The sequence below is a fragment of the Trachymyrmex cornetzi genome, unplaced genomic scaffold (genome assembly GCF_001594075.2).
Source record: "Trachymyrmex cornetzi isolate Tcor2-1 unplaced genomic scaffold, Tcor1.1 scaffold248, whole genome shotgun sequence".
In the NCBI taxonomy this organism is placed as follows: Eukaryota; Metazoa; Arthropoda; class Insecta; order Hymenoptera; family Formicidae; genus Trachymyrmex; species Trachymyrmex cornetzi.
This window is the reverse complement of record NW_017297144.1, coordinates 1267913-1290716: the sequence shown is the minus strand read 5'-3', so window position 1 is coordinate 1290716 and position 22804 is coordinate 1267913. Positions and strand designations below refer to the sequence as shown.

Genomic DNA, 22804 nt, shown 5'->3' with positions numbered 1-22804 from the left:
ACAATCGATTTCGTTAATTATTAAAATCAAATTTATATCTTTTTCTTTTCTTTTAATATGGGCTTTTTCTCTTTTCAGAATAGGGAGTGTTCCGTGTCTAAATGCTGCACGGCTTGTGGCGTTATTAACGTTGACCGAGGTATCAAAGAACGTGTCAAGATTGAGCAAGTCGTTGTTCCGTCCGGCGGTGATCTCGCCAAAATTTGGAGGATGCTGATGCCGGGTGCCGCGGGTCTCGGTGTGGGCGCTGTGGGTGCTGTAGGTACTGTGAGTGCCCCAGCACCCGATGAATTGGTGCAAGGATTGGGGGCCCTTGCCGGTACTACACCACAGCAAAAGGACACTACATGGACAAAGCTGTTTGTCGGTGGCTTGCCCTATCACACTACCGATAAGAGTCTCAGGGAACATTTCAACGTTTACGGAGATATCGAGGAGGCGGTCGTCATTACGGATAGACAGACTGGCAAAAGCAGGGGTTATGGCTTCGTAAGTAATTACGTATTAATATATTTTCGTATATAATATGATTCGATATAAATCGAAGTCATATAAATTTCATTTCCATTTCGCATTAGCTGTTGTAGTTTTCCGAATTATAAAAACAGAAAGTAACTATCAGCCAGTCGATACGATTAGCTATTATATTCAAGCGGAATGATTATGATGACTTTGTACGAAATCATAAATGTTTAATCTATTTTTATATATGCACATAAATTTAGCTTTTCCACATTACGTAATACCTTTTATTTCGCATCATCAACGTCGTATAAATTCTCATATCTGTTTCTTTATAGCGCGAGCATATGCTGATAACATAATAATAAATTTCATGGACTTTCTTAACATTGTTCCTGGACAAACTAACGTTGAGATATGGCATCTTTTATTTTTATGGTCATTTTTTAATTTATTAATTGATTAAAAAATTCGAATTTATTAAATTAATATGTAACGAAATATTAAATAATTTAAATATATATAACTAATTAAGAAAATATTTTGTTTATATAAATTTATTAAAAAATATTTTATCGACGATAAGCTTCTTAAAATATTCAAAATATTTTCCACAGAACTCAATAGATTTTTTTCTAATAAGAAAATGGTGAAAAAATCTTTATAATTTTTTGAAAAGAGTTTTTGATGCGCGAATATATTTTTGTTAGAGCCTTGGAACATAATGTCGTTATTACCGTAGCAATGCTTTCAAAAAGATGGTATTCTTTTGCATGTTTTAAATCAAATTAGAATGAATATATGGTAAAAGATCCTAAGATCCAGGTCCCAGGTTTTGTTGAAATTCCTATTCATCTCTTCATTTACGAGACTTAATAACATGTTATATAATACTTTGCTACCTGCTGCTTTCCCATATTTCTAACTAATCTTTACCTGCAATCTCCCTAATGTTCATTTCTCTAATTTAACTTTTATTTTTTTCTGATTCTAAGAAAACGTTGTAGAATCTATAGTTTTTTATAGAATCAGAAAAAAATCAAAAATCAAGCCAAGTAAAAACACCAAATAAAAGACATAAAGTTAAATCGAAATTAAAGTTAATCTACATCGGCAGAAATGGACATAGAGGCGAATTTGAAGTTCCGTATATTAAGTAAGAATAAAAACAATAGTCGTTTTGCTTTTCAAGATATTTGCTGAATAGAAAATAAAAGTTTCATTTAATGTGTGATATCATCTATTTGAATATAATGATTTGTAGAGTACGTAGAAAATACATATTCAGGCTTATTTTCGATTAATCGAAGAATGAATATAATCTATGCGTAGGTAATTATGGGAGACAGACCGGCGGCGGAAAGGGCATGCAAAGATCCCAACCCCATTATTGATGGTCGCAAAGCAAACGTCAATTTAGCCATTCTCGGAGCTAAGCCCAGAGGTAACTTGCAAACGAGTAAGTATATTTTATTTACAAGACTGGTAGCATTTGCCAATGAATTTCGTATTTTTGATATTTGCGTATTACAGTCACGAGTTTTACTCTATTGATACATTGCCAGATATCTAAAACTTCGTTCGTTGTAAAAATACGTGACGTGCATTTTGGACATGTAGGATAAGAATTCTGTCGCATTATTTAATTATCATCGATAATTATAGAATCATGTATAACATAAGTCAGAGGAGACATTTAATCAACGTAATTTATTTTCAACGTTAATTGTGACAAATATAGATTGTGTAATATTTAAAATGAAAATGGTTTGGCATACTTCGAAGTTTTGTCTAAGAGATAATCTTGAAACAAACAACAACAATTTTATGTACAAGTAAACTATACTATATAGTTATGAAACAAAAAGAACGAATGACGAGCAGCCAAATAGTGAAGTGTCCCCTGAATCACTCTCTCGAACTCTCTTGGTGGCTTTGAGCCAGCATGGCTTGGCGCTTCGAGACCTGAGTCTAAATTTGCGTTAACCCGAGTGCCGGTCTTGTCTGGCTTTCTTTTTTTCTGATACAAGAATTATCTCTAGTTTAATGCTGAGTGAGAAACTCGTTTTAAAGTCAAGTTTTAGCTGCCAGTGCACATTATTACATTTGCAATTACTTTCAATACTGCAAATTACTTTCTACATTTATATCCATTTCTATATTTTTTATTCCATTTTTAGAATTTCAATATAGCTGAAAGAATTCTGGTTCTTTCACGGAAAGATCTAAATTTCTAATACGCTTCGATAAAAATTCTGATCATTATTACTTAATGAAAACAAGAACAAAGAATAGCTGTTTTTAATTTTTTATAGATGGAAATTTTCCAAATTTTTCAATTATTTTTAAAATTTAGATATTCCACACATCTTCTGTTTTAATTTTTTTTTATAATTATCACAACTGTTTGATATATAAAATTTTAAAACAGGAAGAGACGAAACCGTATCAATTATATTGAATTTCTAAAAATATACCAACAGCTTTAGAAAAGTTATATTGTGTTAACAACAAGGAAGAACGGAACATTCTTGATAAGTCATCGTGATATATTCGATTGCATGGCCATTTCAAGTTTATTACATGCACTCTCAGATAGCAAGCATGCCATTGAACCATCAGTACGTAAGTTCGTGCGCATGTTTTACGTGTTTTACACTTATGTGTTTGCTTTAATACGTATTTATTTCTATTGACGGCGGCGCCGCAATAACATAGGACACAACAATTATGAAATAATTATTAATAGAAGTTTTCGGTTAGAAAATAATGAAAAAAAATATATACAAATGTCTGCGAATCGATTTTGAGTTTTTATAATTGGACGATTTGTTCAGTCATCAATATAAAGAACATAGATTTCTAGTTCATAATAAATCATGCGAATTTACATTTATTCGATTGTTCCTTTAAAAAATATCACACCTGCTATTTTTGTAATAATAATTTCATACTATATATATTGATCCGACAAGACTAAAGGGACATTAGCTCTATATTGATTATATCAATGAATAAAACATGGCTTTACTGGAAGATATGACACAAATTTCTAACTAAAAATATGAATTATTTTTACTATTCTTTCCATGAACTTTGTGTGAAATAAAATTCTAGAACATATGCTATGAATTATGCTTAAATGTAATATCAATAAAAACAATTTTTCATATTTTGTTTCAAAATCTAATGGCTAAAAAAATAGAGGATGCTCTTAAATCATTATACATTTTTAATTGATAAATTCTCTAGTTAATTTGTTTCTTTGGTTAACTTTTAAAAAGAATGTTGAGATATATCTCTATAAAATTGAAATGATAATAATTATTACATCACATTTTATTATCTATTTCTACATTTAATAAATAGCAAAGTTATATTATTTTAAGAAAAATTTCGCGTTTCAGACAAGATACAAAAAAGGAAAATTGTTAAATTTTTTGACACTTTGCAAGAGAATATTTAAATATATTAAGTATTTCAAGTACATTAATAAAGAAGTCTAAAATTAATAATAACTGAGATTCACCAATTATATTTGTGATTTTAGCATTCCCGTTCACTGCAGGCATCCGGGCTGGCTACCCAGCAGTACTTCCCGGACAATACGGGTGAGTCTACATTTATGTGCTTTGTCGAGGAATATTAAGAACGTATATGTCGTATAACTGTAGCTAGATCAAAATAGCCTAAGCCAGGAAAAATCCTCGTGATTGTTCATAGTCGATGGCTATCAAATTTATTCGCTGCAAGTCAATGAAATCGTTTTCGCGCGTAATTTTTCGCTTTCTCGAGCGCTCGTTCAATTATCAAATAGACAAGTCAAATTGCAAAACAATTGATCATTTTCGCAGCCGTTATTTAAATTTGCTAATCGCTATCTCGTAAATGGAAAATAAAACGGAGCATTTTTTTGTGTTTTATGACGGGGATAGTTTTTGAAATCCATTCTTGTAACGAGCACACGAGTTATTTAATTTTACACAAGAATTTCTCGGGAATATCGGAGATGGGACGGCAATTAATAGTCGATAATGCAACGTTTAAGAGCCAAAGAAGGCACTCGCTTAACGGAATCGCACGGTCGAGTAATTTTACGAGCTTTTTTTTTAAAGACACCATATATATGACGTTTCAGCATCCTGACGCGCGCGCGTAAGGAGACGGGCAGAGAGTTCTCTTTCCGAGATCCTTGAGACGGCCAAGGGCCATTCTAAGGACCCCATATTAACGCGAAAGAGAGACAAAGACACGAAAAAGAAAGAGAAAAAAGGGCAAACGTATTAGCGATCGGTGAAAGAGAGAGAGAAAGAGAGAAAGAGAGAGAGAAAGGGAATGAGAGAGAGCGGCACACGCACACGTATCAAAAATCTACACGTATGAGTACCTACGAATTTCTTTCCATGAAGTACATAGTGAAGATCTTCCGGGGATCGGCCTGTTCTTCTTCTCCTAACGTACTTTTTTGACTGTGTTTTTTTTCTTGTTTCTTTCTTAGTGAAACTGACGTGAAGTGATGATAATGATTGCGGTTGCTGAGAGATTTGCGATTGTTTGTTATTTTTGGTGTTAGTTTTTTTTAATATTATATATCTTTACACTCTTCACACTCTTTTTCTTAATAAGCATAATATTAATAATGATAATCGTAGCAATAATAATCGCAGTACAGATACCTCTTCGGTTCGACATTACCGCTCGTATAAAATAAAATCGAAATGTTCTAGTTTGTTATTTAGACTGGTGGGCGAATTTTATCTTCACATTGTAAACAGAAACGGAAAAAAAATACAAGGGATAACGCTACTACCAGCCTGAAAAATATTCTCAGAATATATCGGAGGTCTAAAATAATTCAAGAAATCATTTTAAAGTCTTTAAAAATTTTGAGACATCGAGAGAAACTGCAAGTTTTCTATAATAAATTTTTCTCTTTTACTCGTTGATGCATTAGAAAAAAATAAGTCTTAAAATAAAAAAACAACGATATTATGTTCAATTTATATTGAACAGTACGTTGGTTAGTAAAAATAAAAATAATAAAATCTAACTTTCGGCGTAACTTTCTCGGTGAATTAATGGTTTTTTTATTATTGAAATTAATAAGTTCGCAATTAGAAATTAACGAGAACGTTATTATTATTCGTTTATTCTTACCGATGAGCGGTTCTTTTCTTATGCAATCTTTTAAATATAATCTTTTTCTTCACTTTAGTACTTTTATTTTCGTAATAATGTTTTTTTGGCAATTCGTTTTTTTTATTTTTATTCTCATGTGTATATTGTATTTCGTTTATTATACAATATGATTACTCTCTTGGTTTGCCTATGGTGGCGGGAATACTAAAACGTAGCGAGGGTAAAGCATCTTCCAATTTTAGATGCGAATTTTCGCAATGTTTCCTTTCGCGTTGATTCATTTGTTTTTTAGTCGAAACGAACGAGGTATTATAAAACACTTTAACGAATCTTTGTAGCTAAACTGATTCCTATAAACGTATTTCATCAATCCGGCTGCATTGTTTCCTCTTTAATTAAAGAACCATGACATGAAATATGAATGTGAATGGCATAAAGAGCCGTATAAATTATAAAATAGAAGGTTCTTTCGTTAAATTAACGCAAGCCAAGGAAGAAGCGTATCTGATCCGCCAACGAACCGTCCAGCCATTGCTTATAAATATTTAGTCTTTCGGCGTACATAGACCATGCAGACATCTCGTGCCTCGTCCGCTCGCTTAAAACGCTTTTCGTGATTCCGCGAGAACGAGAAATGGATAGATGGAAGCCGAGTGCAGCCGAGAGCCGAAGGATGAAGAGACGTTGGAATTCGGTTGAACAAAGAGAGACGCAGCCGCGATTTTGCGAAGACTACGAGATTCTTTTCTTATAGGCTTTCCGCCGGAAATCGACCGGCACCGAGACACGAACGGCGTTTTAATTTTTGATCGCGCGACGATCGATCCTATCGCGGTTCACCTCGTTTGGCCCGGCGGATTCTTCATTGCCGCACGAAAATTTCATCGAAATGTGGAGAACGTAAAAAATATACTCGATTGTAACAACAATTGAGGTAGCCTCTCAAAGAAATTCCGCTTAACAACTCGCTATCCCTTCATTAATTCTTACTTGTGATATAAACGAACAAAAATTAAACTGGGCAATATCATGTCGCGACGTATGGTCGAAAAATTCGCACATACTCGAAATAGACGAGGAGATCGATTCAGCGAAATTATTTTTGTTAAGCTAACACATCGATTTAAAGTTCGGGATAGAGACGACGCGAGATAGATATATTCCTCCTTGGAATGCGATAAGGTGGTTCGAAGTGTCTTTCACGAAATATATATGGATGCCCATCGAAACTATATAGGATCCGCTAACCACTATATAATATTAATAACCTTGTGTGTGTGGTGAAGGCTTACACTACACTTGGTGTCGCTATTGGTGTTGTATTTTTTGGTGTTGTACGTGGGTGGTTTTTGGACTTTCAAATAACACGGTATATATACATATATTTATAGCTTTATGTCATGAGCGAAATGGAATATGGCGCCGAATATCTTTTTTTTTTTACTCCGTGTTAATTATCGGATATTTATCGTTTGTATCAATGATAGGAACGTCACTACGGCAACAATAACTTCCCAAAATTATCAATTTTTTATTTTCGCAATTACAGGAAAAAGTGAATATTTAGAAAGCAGAAATGCTCGTAATTTGACTCCTTATTGTCACTTTTCGCGATAATTTTTTTCACGGAGTAATCTGAAACTCCCTTTTTATCGCCTCTTAATGAAAGATCGCGGAGGGGTCTTGACTTTCCTCATCTCGCGAAGAAACGTGTCGCAATCACATGAAAGAAGCGTGAATATATAGAAGCGTCATACGAAGGGGGTTCGTTTTTTGCGAGATCCAGTGAAGCCCCATGCAAAGGCCAATTGACTCTCGCGTAGTAGAAATTACGGATTCGAATTATTAGATTCTCTAACAAAGTCAATTACTCTCATTTCATATTTAAAAGCGTCGCATTTATAACGTAAAACAATTAAAATCGCGTAAATGCGTATAATATATTACAATAAAATGAAAATTATTATATTTTTAGACGTTAGACGGATTTAAAAATAGCTCTTTATCATTATGAAATTATCTTTATTGACGAAATCTTATTGACGTCACGTTTGCGTGCAATAATAAATACAACGCAACGCAACTCTGTGGTTCGCTAACAATGGCGAAATTTTTCGTCACGGCAGAACATTCGCGAGCTGTATCGCCCGAAAATTCGCATTTAGCACGTCGACACGCGTTATTGGCAAAAACGTCGTTGTCGGCGTCACGCATAGGCGTAGATACATGGTTCGCTTCGCGTCGCGCGTCCTCAAATTAGCGAAATGTAGGTGGAAACGTGAAATTCAACACCAGTCCGGACGTCGTGGTAGACGTCAGAGACGGTTCCGTCCAACGGTGCTGGTAAATTTGTGTCGTAAGCGAGCGCCGACGACGACGACGACGACGACGACGACCACGACGACGAAGAGCGACGACGCCGAACGTCTCGACCGGCCATCTTGCAGCCGTGCTGGCGACGGTCCAGTCTTTATTTAGCACCACCTGTCCCTCATGTCAGCTTCTCTTTAACTGTAAGCTGCCATCGCTCGAAGGCCCTATCGAGAGGATTCTAACGCGATTTAAGGCCGTCCTTACGAAGACGATGTAGCGTCGAGCCGTGTTAAAAAATCTACGCTTATTTATGCTCTCGTACATCACTTCCGCTCGCACTGCTACCCATTCGTTACACATAAACCGAAAATCAAATCTGAATTAAGAGAGAGGTGACTCAACTCTTTGGATGAGATGAAACGCTTCCTACTTCGATTTTTCTTTTTCGCGAGAATATCGAACAATTTCAAATTCTTCGCTCAAAACTGATTAATAATTATCTCTGAAAAAAGCGCTATTTGAAAAACACGGTTGCATTTATCGACTGTTACGCTACTTCTCTCTAATTTGACCTATATACATTCAACGATATCTATACATCAAAGCAAAAAAATGATATGCTTCACATGTCACCGTGTTGTGCTAGCCATGTAACTGATGTACAATGCTATCTTAGAAAAAAAAAGTGTACTTTTTCTGTGACTCATTCGTAAAAACGTTGACTCACGTTCTTTGAAACAGTCGATTCTAATGTCGCGAGTACCACTTCGGTATTTCATTTCCGTCTGACGCGTCGTTGGCGGGAATAAGATCTACGTTCATTTCTTTCGGAAAGATGAAACGGTGCAGGGTGTTAAAGGTCCATTTCTATTTTCATTACCGCGGCTCCTATCCACCTGTCGTCGTCACTCTTCTGACGCAAGCCGTAACATCGCACTACGAGACAGCAGCGAACGTTCTGTATCGCATTTACATAAATACATTGAGGCCGCATTTAAACTTGCATCTCGAATTTTAGAACGCGATTCCGGATGATCTCTCGAAATTTTAGAGCTGTCACTTCGAAATAGATGTAAATTATATTTTCGAGTGACGCGGTTAAGAAATAAATTTTCTTCGTGTCTATACTGATGTCTGATATCTGTCCTCTCTATCTCGCTGTGTACGAATAACACAGTAAAAGTACATAGTATCTTTTCATCGAACGCGCACGTAATTTAACGTGCACTTTTCCTATTTTGAAAAAAGTCAATGATTGATTTATAATATTAGCAGTAACGTGAACCTTACAATTATTGCGTATTATTTTATCAATCATGCGTGTAATTCTAAATCAAACATTTTCCTGTTCTCACCAAGTAGTAGAATAAAGAATCTTCCTTCTTCGCGAGAGCATGTGTATCTCGTTTCTTAATTCGTACGTATGCCGAATCGTATTTTTGGCGGATCTGCCGACGCGTTACCGAGAACAATTAAGTCGTCGTGGCACCACCCTTTCGCAGTCACCATTGGTCCGGTCTGCTTTCCAAGGATTGGCAGATCATCCCATTGGATTATCCACGGCGCCGGCGCCCGCACAATCCGTGCACTGCGCATCGGCACGTCATGTATATATACATTTGCGCCCATGCACACATGCGCGTACACAGTGCGCAGGTGGCTTTACGAATATGCGACAGTATACACATACCAGTACACGTACACACACACACGTAAGTCTACGTGCACTCGCATGCGATGCGGAAACGCATACGCACGACCGCGGATCACCACGTGCCGTTGATGCATCCGCACGCGTGTAAAACCGACCACGTCGCCACATTCCGTGACACACTTAATCGCGCGAGAATATATGTATTATATACGGAAGGAGATGATAGCGAGAGATTACGATCTGACCGATGTGCCTCGTCCTATGTACACGTCGCTCGAGAGCGAAATGGAGGTGTCGTTAATTCGAAAACCTACAAAATGTGGCCTAAGCGCCGTTTTCTTTATTCAGCTGTTCTCTGATGGCCAACTGTATTCCTCTGCAATTATCTCAATATCTCTCTCGAAACTAACGAAATTAATTTCGCGTTCGTGTAGGGTTCAACGTCTCCAAAAATATTTGATTGAAAAAAAGAGAAATTTCATCTGAATACGAACAGAATGATTTTCCTGAAGCATCTAAAAATTTAGCTAGATACAGATTAAAAATAAATTTTGTTGGACTACTTAAAATAATTACGTAGAACAATCTCAAGCTGGTTGCTAGTGTTGAAACTTGTTGCAACATTGCTAGAATGTCAGAACTTTTGTAACGCTGCTCATCATGCTTGTATTTCCTATATAATTATTTTGATGAGCCAACGAAGGAGGATGTTAAAAAGAGGCCAGTTTCTGTCAATTTTCGAAGTGTTCTCCAAACATCACGAACTTTTTAATAATTTTATCGCGTCCAAGTCAAAATCTATAAATAATATTACTCCTTTTATTTACACTTGTTTGAAAGGGACAGAAATCGGTCCTTTTTTAACTCCTCCTTTTTTCAGGTCTGAATCTATTTAAATCTTTGGATATTTCAGTAACACATAGCGCTCTTTTCATGTCATAAAAGTGCCAACTCCATCAGAAATCATATATAAAGTGAGACTTCTGTGTTTGTTCTACATATTTCACGTCGTTTTTGAAAGACAGTATATTTAGAACCTTTGATAACACAAATTGAACCTCACGAAAATCAATAGTCTATCGATTAATACATTCTCATGGATGTAGAAAGAAAAAAAAGAAATATCGGTTAGTAGATTATGGATCCTTCGTGTCGTAACGTATCGTGCAAGGTGTTTTTGGTCATTTCCGCTTCGCTAACGGACGCTTCCGCTTCATCGTCCTCACCGTTAACAATCGCGGGGGTCGTAGCACAAATTAATGGGGTTGATTGAACAACCCCTGTCGCTACGATTCACCCCCTCGTATACTATATCATTAAGTTGCGTGGTAATGTAGAGAAAAGTCGGGAGATTCTAATCGCGGTACGCTGCCACTTTGCGTCGGAAATCGAGGGTGGTCACTTAGATTCGTTACGAAGGGACGATATAGGGTCTCTTCGGGACTGCGAGACGATTTTGTATCCCTCACCTCGCTGCCCTTTCTGCTTAGCGTTTTACTAAGAGACACGGAAATTTCAGGACGCGCGACATGATTTCATTGCCAGGACTAGCCGGAAAATGCATTTCCTTTCTAACTGTACAACGTTTGGAGGCAGTGATATTGGAAAATTGATATTGATTCTAAATATAGACATGGCGAGTTATTTTCTGCTCTACACAGTTGAAATTTGACAATGTTATTTCTGTTTTGATGTTACTCTATTATCCAAGTAAAATATCTTGTTGCTCTTCGCATATCTTACTCGATCGTATTTTTTTTTTGTACATTTATATTGTTTAACTAATAAAATTTTTCTCGGAATTACCTTTATTTTTATCGATCCTGACGCTATTTTTTTTAAATTGCTGTGAGGCAACAAGCGTGCGCATTCATTCTCGCGGGAATCGCCATAATGTGGCTTATGCATTTACGTTTTTTTGTCTGTCGTATGTTACATCGATCGTGTAAAAAGTCCTACATTGTATCGTGGTTTTTTTATTATAGAAATTATGCGTCCATTAAAACCAACCGACCGCCCTGTTTCCACACGAAGGTTTCAAGGACAGAAAGTAAGGGCCGAAGGACGTTTAACGAATATTGTTTCACCTTTTCACCGCATGAATAAATTCTTCTAAAAATCATTGTCGAATTAAAAAAATTTCTTAGTAAAATGAAAGTTTCTATTATAATTTGAGGAATTTGTATTCTTCAATATTAAATGCTTTAAGCATTAGATTTTGAACTAAACTTTCTTCAGGAAAAAAATTAATTTTTTTTTCCCCCCAAACATTAACTGCCTAAAAACGTCGATAACGTAGCCGTTTTGGCTCCACTAAGCATATCATTTTTTTTCTTTTCTTTATTAAATATACAGTTTGCAGAATATTGAAAATACGTGAATGTATACAAATAATTCTAATGATACTGATAATATCAAAATAAATCTTCATTGAAACAAGAATAGGAAACTAAGAAATTGGCATTTTCAACAGTTCTAGCGGGATATCGTCAACGGTGTTAACCTTTAAAGAACGAAAGCTATTTTTAAAACTTTACTGCTTTTCCTCTCTCTCGAGTAGGATTTGTTATAATTTATTATTTCATTGCATTCCTTGCCTCAAAACATGACATTGTCTCACTATCGTGGTTTTTTCTCCATCTTGTAAAGGTTAAACAATATTTTTCTTTCACGATCATGAGATTCGATTTGGAAGAAGCTTTTAGCTATGGACATAAATTATTCGTAAGTAATTATTGGAAGTTAAGCGTTGAAAAATCATCGGTATTTTTTTCTAACTTGATCTGTAACGTTTGCGACTACCCACGTCATCATGTATAAAATAAACCGATGATGTGAATGCAATTAGCGTGCCCGCTACGCCTCCGTTGTTTTTCTTATCGTTGATGCGATGAAATCGATCGGCGTGTTTCTCGCGATCAATTAGCGGTCTATCTTTTATTACTAGGCCTATACGAAATTATAACGAAATTATGGCTTCCGATAAAATTCGTCAGAACAATTATACCGGTTCGTACGATGTCGCACTGTGAAATTTGATTAAATGCGTAGATACGTTTAAGGGAAAGCTTATAACCCACATGTATCTCCTCAAACTATAATAAATCTTGATATAGATAAATGTCAGATTTCATCAAAAATGATTAATGTCTATCAAATTTAATTTTATACTTTGGATAAAACTTTATATTTTATCATTATATCTGCTTAAGTAAATATTACGATATTATATATTCTTAATATAAATTAAACATATTTATATTAAAAATATCGTAATCGTGAAAGATATTTTCAGATATTCGCTATAAAACGTATCTTTTTTCGTACCACTTGTAATTTTTCACAAGATCGAAACATTCAATATGTTCCTATCAATTATATCGATTCCCGCGAGAATGTGCGATGTGCAAAGATATTTTCTCGTCCATGTAGATGGCACGGCATATCAGCAATTCATAAACGTTCCCTTGATACTTGATATTAAAAAATATTTTTCCTATCAACGTCACTGAGTAACCGTTTAGTCATACATCCCGATCTTTCTTACGTATTACGAAAATATGAAAAACCTTCGCAATAAAAGGTAGTAACAAAAAAAAAATAAATCCACAACCATGACTTTTATTTTATTGTGTCTTTCGCGATAACTTTTCGATGATTCTGCATTTGATGAGATTTCCTCATGCTTATCATTCAGTGCAAGGGAAACAGTGACGGGGTAATTGAGGGGGGTAATTGAGATTGGAAATTGCCATCTGGACGCGCCGGTCTGGAAACACGTGGAACGAGGAGAACAGAATGGAACACATAGAATAGGAAAAGAGGGGTTGAGGACACGCGAGCCATCCATAATGCACGTACCTTGGCGAGATGCGACCGACAGATAAATACGATAGAAAATGTAGACGCAAAAAAGCGATGGAAAAGCGAGACTGTACGAAGGAGGGAACGTTATTCGCGCGCTGCCTGTTCTTTGTGTCGCGGCTTTATTTTCAGACCATGCAAAATATCAAATGTTGATGCAACTCGATAATTCTGGACCAAACAAAGATTTTCTTACTCATAGAGGATAACACGTGGTCTCATATTTTTCCTAAACGTTCAAAGATATACAATTCTATCGATGTGGTAATTGTCCTAAAATACCTGCTACTAAAATGCGATGAGACTGTTATTTTGAGAAAATAATATACGTATATTTAGATAATTTTATTTTTCTTTGAGTAGATTTCTTTCAGCATTTGTTAACTAGAAAATTTTGTTCCCTATTTTTTCTTCCAAGTTAACAGGAATTAAAAATAAATTAATGAAAAATCTAAAATGAGAGAACGAGAAATCTAGAAAGAATAAGGAAGATATTTTTATACAACGATCGTTCATCAATTAATCTTCAGTATTGTTTGTGTATGTGTTTATGTAAACTGGAAAGTCTAGCAGGTGGCTGACAGTCTTCGATGTCAATAAAATTGGCAATACCCTTATTAATTTCTGTACGTTTGTTTGTACAGTTAGATCGATTGCCGCGCAACGTGTCGAGTTTTATTTATCTAGTACGTGTCTGTTATCTTTATTTTTCGGCTCTCTTGCGAATCTCTCCTCAGTTAAGAACAACGTCGAGACGGCTTTAATGTCGCGGATAATTTGCGAAATACTTTGGACTAAGTCAATATTTTAAAACCGAAACTGAGATAAAAAAAAAAGTGCATTACATCAGTGCATTAATGTTCCTATATGCTTCCCGAGTTTGCTGCGCTTCGCTGCGCCAAGGACGCTGATTTTATCATTCTTTCGTAAACGCGTCCAATTTGCTCGAGTTTCTTTTAAATCTTATGCGAAAAATTATTTATATTGTGAATAAGTCATTAGAAAGTCAGAGAGAGGGAGAGAGAAAGATTATAGTCTCTTAGAGTATAACAAAGCGATTTTTCCTACCTAAGAACGTTTATTTAGAAGTAATTTTCGTTATATATTTCTTACACGCTCCAATGTTTCCCGGATAATACAAATTACCTTGTAAATTATTATGCAAATTTTTATTAAGAATCGAATTCTCGCTCCCTCGAATCCTCTTCAAATGGTGCAGATAAAAATGCCGCTCGTGTCCGCAATGCGACATTATAGCGTTATAGCAACGACATGTCTCTTTTTTTTACTTTTATCTTTATTATAATTTCGTCCTCCTCGCGTCATGTAATGTTCATCGACCGCGTGGTCATCCATCCTGGATGACAACTCCAATTCAAGGTCGTCGATTTTACGACCATTGTGATTCTTTCTCCTCCCCCGTTGCAGCACGCGACTTGACATGTTCGTTCGAATTAAGCGACATACGACACGCGTGTCGAAGCGCTCTCGATTGTTTGCGATTGTGTGATAATGGTCACCAGGCACCAATCCGACGTTGCGGAGGAGCTCTGTCGTTCGGAGCCACAGGACGACATATTGATTTCCTTCGCAGACTGGACACTGGCTATTATCGATCCGCTAAAAAGTTCAGGGCTGTCTCCGGGAAAGAGGCCGGGCTCCTTTAGTGTCTCGAAATTCTACCTTATCGCTCTTTACCGTTTAATCAATTATCGAATATATGTTTAATTCTTAATTAATAATAATTAACTATATATGACATGCGGTTATAAATACAGCTTATTGAGATCGCGTGTCGTAAATTAAGTTTACTCAATACCGATAGCGCAAACATACTATATGAGATAAAATTGTAATCTCAAGAGTTTAATTTCAAAATAGGATATCGAAACTTATGTTGACCTATCTATTCACATTTTCGAAAGTCATCGTTTGTTAATTTTTCAGCCATACATTCGCTTATTTTTTTTAATATATCTTCGCTTTAATATGTTCCCGTGAATTAAACGTTCAGTTTTTTACTAATATTTGTAAATTGATCAAATTGATTAAACCAAACTTTTAGAATTTTAGAATTATATGCATTAATAGAAATTATTCATTATTGTTCATTAATATATCTAAATGATTCAAAATGATACATGATAAATTGTAAAGTTGTCAATTTTAAAACTCAACTCTGTACATGAATTTGGACAATGAATTTTACCTATTTCATATATTTTTATGTATTCGCAGAATAGACATCGATCGATAAGAAACAATTGCGAATCGGTGAACAAATTTCGCGGGTGATCGAAGAATGCTCGCCAGTCGGAATCTTCCGCGTGTTATTATTTGAGAAGAGTAAAGAAAAACAAAGAAGTAGAAGACAAAAAAAAGAGTAAAAGACAAAGTGTAAGGGAGACAGAGGCACTGCCGTGAGATGTACTATCTTTTTTTTCTTTCTTATAAGGATACGTTTTGAGACGTCTAGCGTCGATTTTTTTTAAGTTTGAATATACTCTGGAGTTGTCTGAATAAGCGACGTTTTATATTTTTCCAAATATTTTATCGCAGATTAGGGGATGTAACAATCTGAAAGTGATGTAATTTCGACAACTCGGCACGTTCAAAATCGAATATAACCAATAAAGATATACCATACGTAACGAATGCGATGCACAAGCATGAATGCATGCAATCAACAATGCTTGTACTCGTCATTGTAATGACGTGCGAAACGTAATGAGCAAGTTTACTGGATAATATAGCGCGTAAACGCACTTGCTCTCTTGTCCTGAAAACATTTTTCGCGACGTGATATATTATTTTATTGATTTTTTATTTAAATAAAATTTCAAACTTTGTAATTTTTAACACGTTAGCATACAGTATGATATAAAATAATATTTTTATTATTTTTTAATTAAATATTACAAGTAGCAAAGTAAATTAAATTTTTTATTTCCCTACGATTCTATAATTCAAGTGATAATGAATAAGAATATCGAATTCATCCCCTAAATCTGTACACAGACAGTGTTAAGTATTTATAAAAATATATGTGTATCTTATTTTGAGATACTCTATAAGTATATTCAAAAAAGATAAAAATCGGAGAGTAGCGAACTCGAGACGTTTCCTTAGATCTGTGAATTTAGGTACTAACGTTGGTGTTAGATAATCGTGTGCCGTGTGCCGAGAAGTATTTATATTTCGTGCAGTCACCTACATACACGTTTGTCGTTGGTTTGCTGTTGTTTTGCCAACACGTGAAAGATTTTTTCTTGGATTGTTGCGTACGTTTTCCGCCTTATTATTGATACCACAGTGAGAGCAACGTTACCATTTTCACATCGACTTGCTTCCTTCCGCGCTTTCCCGTTTTCCTTTTCCAACGAAATATCCATCGAACGTAAGCACGCACGCACATACTTACACATATACTGTGCATCCTGATGCTAATCGATTTCTTTTTTTTTTTACGAAAATGTGATTTTTTGAAAGTAAAATATAGACGTATATTTTCTGTGATAAAATTTGTCGGAGTGATACTTTGTATTATGCATAAAAATTTTTAAGATATCAGTATATTTCAATTTTATTTAGATATATTTTATCGAGAAAAATCTTGGAAACGCGATATAAATGTAATTTTTTAAAATTAATGATTGCTTTTCTATGTAATATCGTACATGACACATCAGAATGCATTGGACATACACAACACACATACAGTATATTAGAAGACACGAGTTTCTCTTAGTTCCTTATGAATTCGCTAATAAATATGGAGTTGATTATTTTCTTAATTTAATGAAAGATCGAATAAGAATTTGTATTATAAAAAACTAATGAATCTTAATGAATTATATTTTGAGAGTGAAACAAAATCTGATTTCTCAATCAATTATAAATGAAATTCGCTTTAATAAAATTTTCATTCTTGATTTAATTACTAAAATATTTAATTTAATGAAAATTAGAAAGTTGTTGATAGTTTTATTATAAATTTGAAAAATTCGATTCGATTTAGCAGAAATTTAAAGAGAAAACGCGCGACTTCCAATATTTTTATACAGAACACTTTATCATAGGTCTAAGATCGCATATCTTGAAGTACACAGAAAACGAAAAGATGTAATTAAGTTTTCAAAGATATGCTATCTTAGAATACATGAAGTACAACATTCTGTACACTTAATATTCTCGCTTACATACATACACGCGCGTATACTGATTGTTATCGAAATATAGAAACGCATTTTGATCCAATCATTCGTACATATATATATATATATTTTACATATGCGCGAAGATCGGTTGAAGAGAACTCGGTCCCTCGCTCACTCTGCCGTTTGGTGACTTTGGTGTTGCGTGCTTTTGGTGTTGGTAGAGAGCTGCTCGAGAGCGAAAGACCGTCGAGCCGAGAATCTTTTTGCAGCGCGAAATGCAATAAAGAAAGTTTGTCGCCGCGCATGCTCTTCGTGCTGACGAATTAATAGTATAGAAACATGCGTACACGCGGAATTTGTCATTATCACGTTGAGTCTCCGGATATTCAATGATAGTTTTTAACTGTAATCTTAAAATAATCAAGAGGTAAAAACGAATTTTCAAATATTTACTTCGATTGACGATTCAGAATGAACATCGCGAATCGTTAAAACACGTTGCACGAAAAAATTTGTCTACCTTACACCTAATCATGACACGAATAACATTTGCTATACGTTATCTTTCCTTCCTAACTCCATTATGTCTCATAAAATGAGAGAAGTATATAATTGAAGTGACCGAAAGTTATCAGATTTATTCATTGCATCTTTTTCGAAAGTTCAGAGTATCGGCCGATGGCTTTCGACCACTTCAAAACAGTTACTTGTTTGTGAATTATTGTTTCACAGATTAGATGGCGTTTTATTTTTCCACGGTATACAGTCTTACACGCTTGACATACAAAATAGATTAACCGCAGAGAATAAATTGTAAAATGTAAACATTCGTATAATATTTCGTACGAAATGGTGCGAATTGAATGTTATAAAAGTTAGCTAGTTTCAGTTTGTTCTTTCTTTAAAATGAGAATCTCGCCATCAGTGCGCGTTGCACTTAATTCACAAACATCCGCCACCTTAGATCTTCGAGTGTCATTGACAGCGCTGACCGCGAATCAACAAATTCGTAAATGACTAACGGTCATTCTCGTTTTACAGGGTACCACCGGGCTACGTGTACCAATCACCCTACCTGGCGGCTGCGGCGCCAGGTGGTCTGGTACCGCTTCCAACGACACAGTTGAGCCACGCAGCCGCCGTCGCCGCGGCATCGCAGTTCTACGAGTATCAGAACGCGGCGGCAGCCGCCGCGACTTATCCGGGAACTTCGTACAACTTCGCCGAGGCATATCCGTACACCACCGCGGCCGCGGCTGGTACGTGTTTGAATAGTGTCCAGAGCAAGGGTAGCAACTATCCGATACACCACCACCAACACCACCAGCAGCAACAGCAAAACGGACCCGGTGCGACGTTGGCGCATCAGCAACGGTTGGAGAAAGCTCTCCTACCGCAATTTCTGCCGTCCGTGCTACGTGATTACGGTAGAAGATCTTAAAGATAGGGAGGGAAGATAGGAGGGTTGCGACGCACTTTCCTCGGGGCTGTTCGTAGTGCTTACTCGCAAGCGGAGTTCTCACAGGATCTGGTTTTCGTTTTCACAGAGGGTCGGGTTGGGGGATACATGGGATAATGCGAAGGGAATTGAATTGGGGAAACGCGTAACCTGATGTGTGCAGCTTTTGCTACGCACCAAATTATGCATGGTTAGGGGAATAATAATTCCGATGTCGGAGATGTATGTCGTCACGAAGCGAATGCAATGAAGTATTGCTTATTCTATACACACGCCTTGTGTTTTCCAAAAGCCTTGAGCATTTCCGGACGGATTCTTCGTGGGAATCCTGCCACGTCTTTTGTGTGATGTATACATTTCGCTTTATTTCGAATTCGAACATTGAATATTTTGTAATCTTTATGTCAATATTAGTTGAAAAGTAAGTTGATAAATTCTCAAGCTATCTCCTTTTTCTTCTTATTTTACTTTTTTTTTAACAACTATAATATATAAAGTATGTATTACTATATATATATATATATATTTAAATAACTAAATATTTTTTTTATGTAACATTATACGTTCGCGCACGAAATCTCTTCACGATGAATTGATGTTTGATGCTCAAAAATGGATAAACAATGAACAAGCTAAAAATATTGCATGTGCTTCATGAACTATAAAATTGATGCATAATGTATTGTCGGTCTGCGCTGTCTGTGGTGATGGTGGCGGTGTTCTCGCGGTGAGTGATGGTGGTCAACGAGAGAAAGCACTATCCGCTTTACGTATTACATACAAGCGAATAGCACTATAAGGAAAAAACTAAGGCACAAAATAAAATTTACAACGCGCACAAATCGCTTGCAAATGCTTTTTCTGTTATGTCAAGAGGAACGATATTTTTGTATACGTACATTAGATTTGTGTTATCTCTTATGTGTAAAACTTTAGACGAATTTATAAATGAGAATTTTGTGATAAAAGTTCCATTCAATAAAACAGTTACAAGATTAAATATTATGCTGAATACACTGAGAGAAAAATGTACTAAATTCTAATAAATAATTGAACATTTATTTACGAAAATAAATATCTGCTAAATAAACATTAATAACAGTTAAATATTAATGACTCTCTTGTACCAAACAAATATGTGATTATATTTAGTAAATATTCAAGTGATATTATTTAAACAAATATTTATTGAAATTTTTTAAATAAATTTTCCTTTCAATGTACACACGTAATATTCATGGGAAATAATTGTCTCTTTGCAGCTAACGCAGCCGCAGCGGGTTATGTGGCACCGTATACGTATGCGACTTTGCCAGGTGCTGCAGGACTGCCAGCAGCGGCAGCGGCGGCGGCAACGGCAGCTGGAGCAGCTTTCCCGGGTTTGCCGTATCAGACAACACCTCAGGAGGCCAGATTGCAATAAAGCTTTAACACTAGACCGCTCGAGACAGTTGCAGCTAAGCCTTTTACGTACGAGACAGAAACGGGCGACACAGAGCTGCACGAAACATTCGATCCTCGATTGCCGTCTTCGGAGATTAGCTCATCATCTTCCTCGTTATTAGTTATTCTTCAAGATTTCTGTATGTTCCTGATCACGTCTCGCGAATGTATCGAAATACCACTCGCGAGAACCGCAAGAGGCGAAGAGGATGAGCTTTGACGAACCCGTCAGAATTGGCGACCCGCAACTTCTCGCTAACGATAACTATACTCTTCCCTTTTCGCCTCCCCGATCTAATCTTCCTCTCCCTTCTCCCATAGAGCCGATACTGGCGCGCTCGACCAACATATCGCGGAATTTTAGAAAAGACGCAACAATTTTTAGATTTACGATTATAATTATTTATATAATGAGCTGATGTTTGCTCGTTTGGGAAAGCGATCCTCGACGTGCGAGTGATTTAGAACTTGAGGGCCGAAAGAGAGGCTTATGAATGTATTTTGTTTCTATATTCAAAAGCTATGTGCGCAAACGGTCTTATTGGCTTTCGAACATAACGTTATTCTGATATTAGATTTTGTATTTCAAATATTACAACAGGGCGATGTATCGAAATGTAACACATTATAATTTTTGAAACGTAACTTAATATTTATATTTATCAAATACACAGTAAAAAAAATTGTATATTTGTGTTGGAAACGGTCTATTCACGTTCTGTGTTAACAGTTTGTGTTGAATTTTTTAATATTCGAATGTTAATTTAACATAATGTGATTATGTATATTTAAAAATTTTGTGTGAAATTGATATTCGAAGTTTCTGAATGTCAAAATGATACATTTATGATGATTTATGAGTAAGTGACATATATGAACAAGTAACATAAAAATTTATGAGTAAGCGACATTTATGAACAAGTAACGTAAAAATAATGTGTTTCAAAATATGAATTCTAAGACAGTTTGTTTACAAACTGTGCCAATATTACTTTTTTTTATATTTATTCTCTTACATAATATTTGTGTAACCTTTTGACATATTCATCTTGTGTTAAATTAATTCAAAAGTTTGAGTGGACCGTTTGCGACACGTAGCTTATGTTAAATTCGATACATTTTTTCCCACAGTGTATTATAATTCTTTGCTCTTATGCATTTCGTCGATGGTTCCTAAATCGAACGCGTTCGTTCGTACAATGACTTCCGTTAAATCTTATGACGATGTCATTCGAGAAACTTTTCTTCAGAGAACAATCATAGCTATGACACACGATATGTCTTGAGCAAAGTTAATTGAATGCGCTAAAAATATTGAAGATGCGAGAACTCTGTAATAGTTTTAGAACCAGAGTTACATGGTTCAGATAGGTATTTCGGAGAGGACGTTTTTAAATTTTAGTTAAATTTTAAGTAGATCCTAAAAACTTAATAATAAACAAAATTTCTAGTGTTATAAGTTGTTAAGTTATATTTTCATGCGTTTTCCAACGAAAAAAAAAGGATCGCGTTTGTTTGTAATGGAACTGTTAGAATAATGCTTAGAAAAGCGAGTGACGAAATTTATAACTCCTTGATGAATAAGAAGTTTCTGTTGATGTGTATATATGTAATTATATTATACAATATATATATATATAATTATATATAATTATTATATATATATATAGGTATACAGAATTATAATTATTATAATACGTATCATTATTATAATTATATATGCAGTTATAATTCTTTTACCTCAAGGATCAATTATAAATATCGTCTACAAATATATCTATACATAGAATACGTTGTAATAACAAGATATATCTTCCAAAGTACTTGTCTACCGATATATTAATTCGTGCGCACTACTGTTTCGGCTCTCTATTGCTTAGAATACTATTTTATTTATATATGTATATATATGTATATGTATAATATACTTATATGTACATATATTATATATATATATACCAATATTTATTACAAGCTATATAAAATATTACACGTATTACTAGTTGAGATATTAACTAATTTTACCCGGATGGAATCATAAATGTAACTTATTTATAGAAAGAAAATGGTCAAAGCGAATCGAAAATATCCACTCTAACCGCGGTGGCCTTAAAATCGCACATCAGCAACAACCAGGTGTCTTACTTTCGAGGCCTTGTTGTTAATTAATCAACTTAGATGTACTAAATGAAATAACATCGATAACTAATTTTACGGCGATGCGAACTCGCAGAGGATCAAAGAGTAAATCGATTTTATTGATAAATCACTTTCATTGATACAGAGCGAGCCTAATACTTCTAATCGCTATTT

The 22804-nt window shown here is 35.2% G+C and overlaps 1 protein-coding gene across 2 annotated transcripts in view; it reads left to right on the top strand.

Annotated features, from left to right (window-relative positions):
* LOC108761456 (RNA-binding protein 24) overlaps positions 1 to 21170 on the top strand; it is a 30918-nt gene extending 9748 nt beyond the window's left edge. Inside the window, exons 2-6 of one of the 2 annotated variants that reach the window (XM_018508025.1) lie at positions 79 to 489; positions 1795 to 1921; positions 4013 to 4073; positions 18631 to 19016; positions 20311 to 21170. In XM_018508025.1, the coding sequence (XP_018363527.1) occupies positions 211 to 489; positions 1795 to 1921; positions 4013 to 4073; positions 18631 to 19016; positions 20311 to 20471 (1014 nt within the window). In that variant the 5' untranslated portion in view covers positions 79 to 210 and the 3' untranslated portion in view covers positions 20472 to 21170. The remainder of the gene's footprint in view (positions 1 to 78; positions 490 to 1794; positions 1922 to 4012; positions 4074 to 18630; positions 19017 to 20310) is intronic. The other variant, XM_018508026.1, reaches the window with a different exon arrangement.
* Positions 21171 to 22804: the final 1634 nt, after the last annotated feature.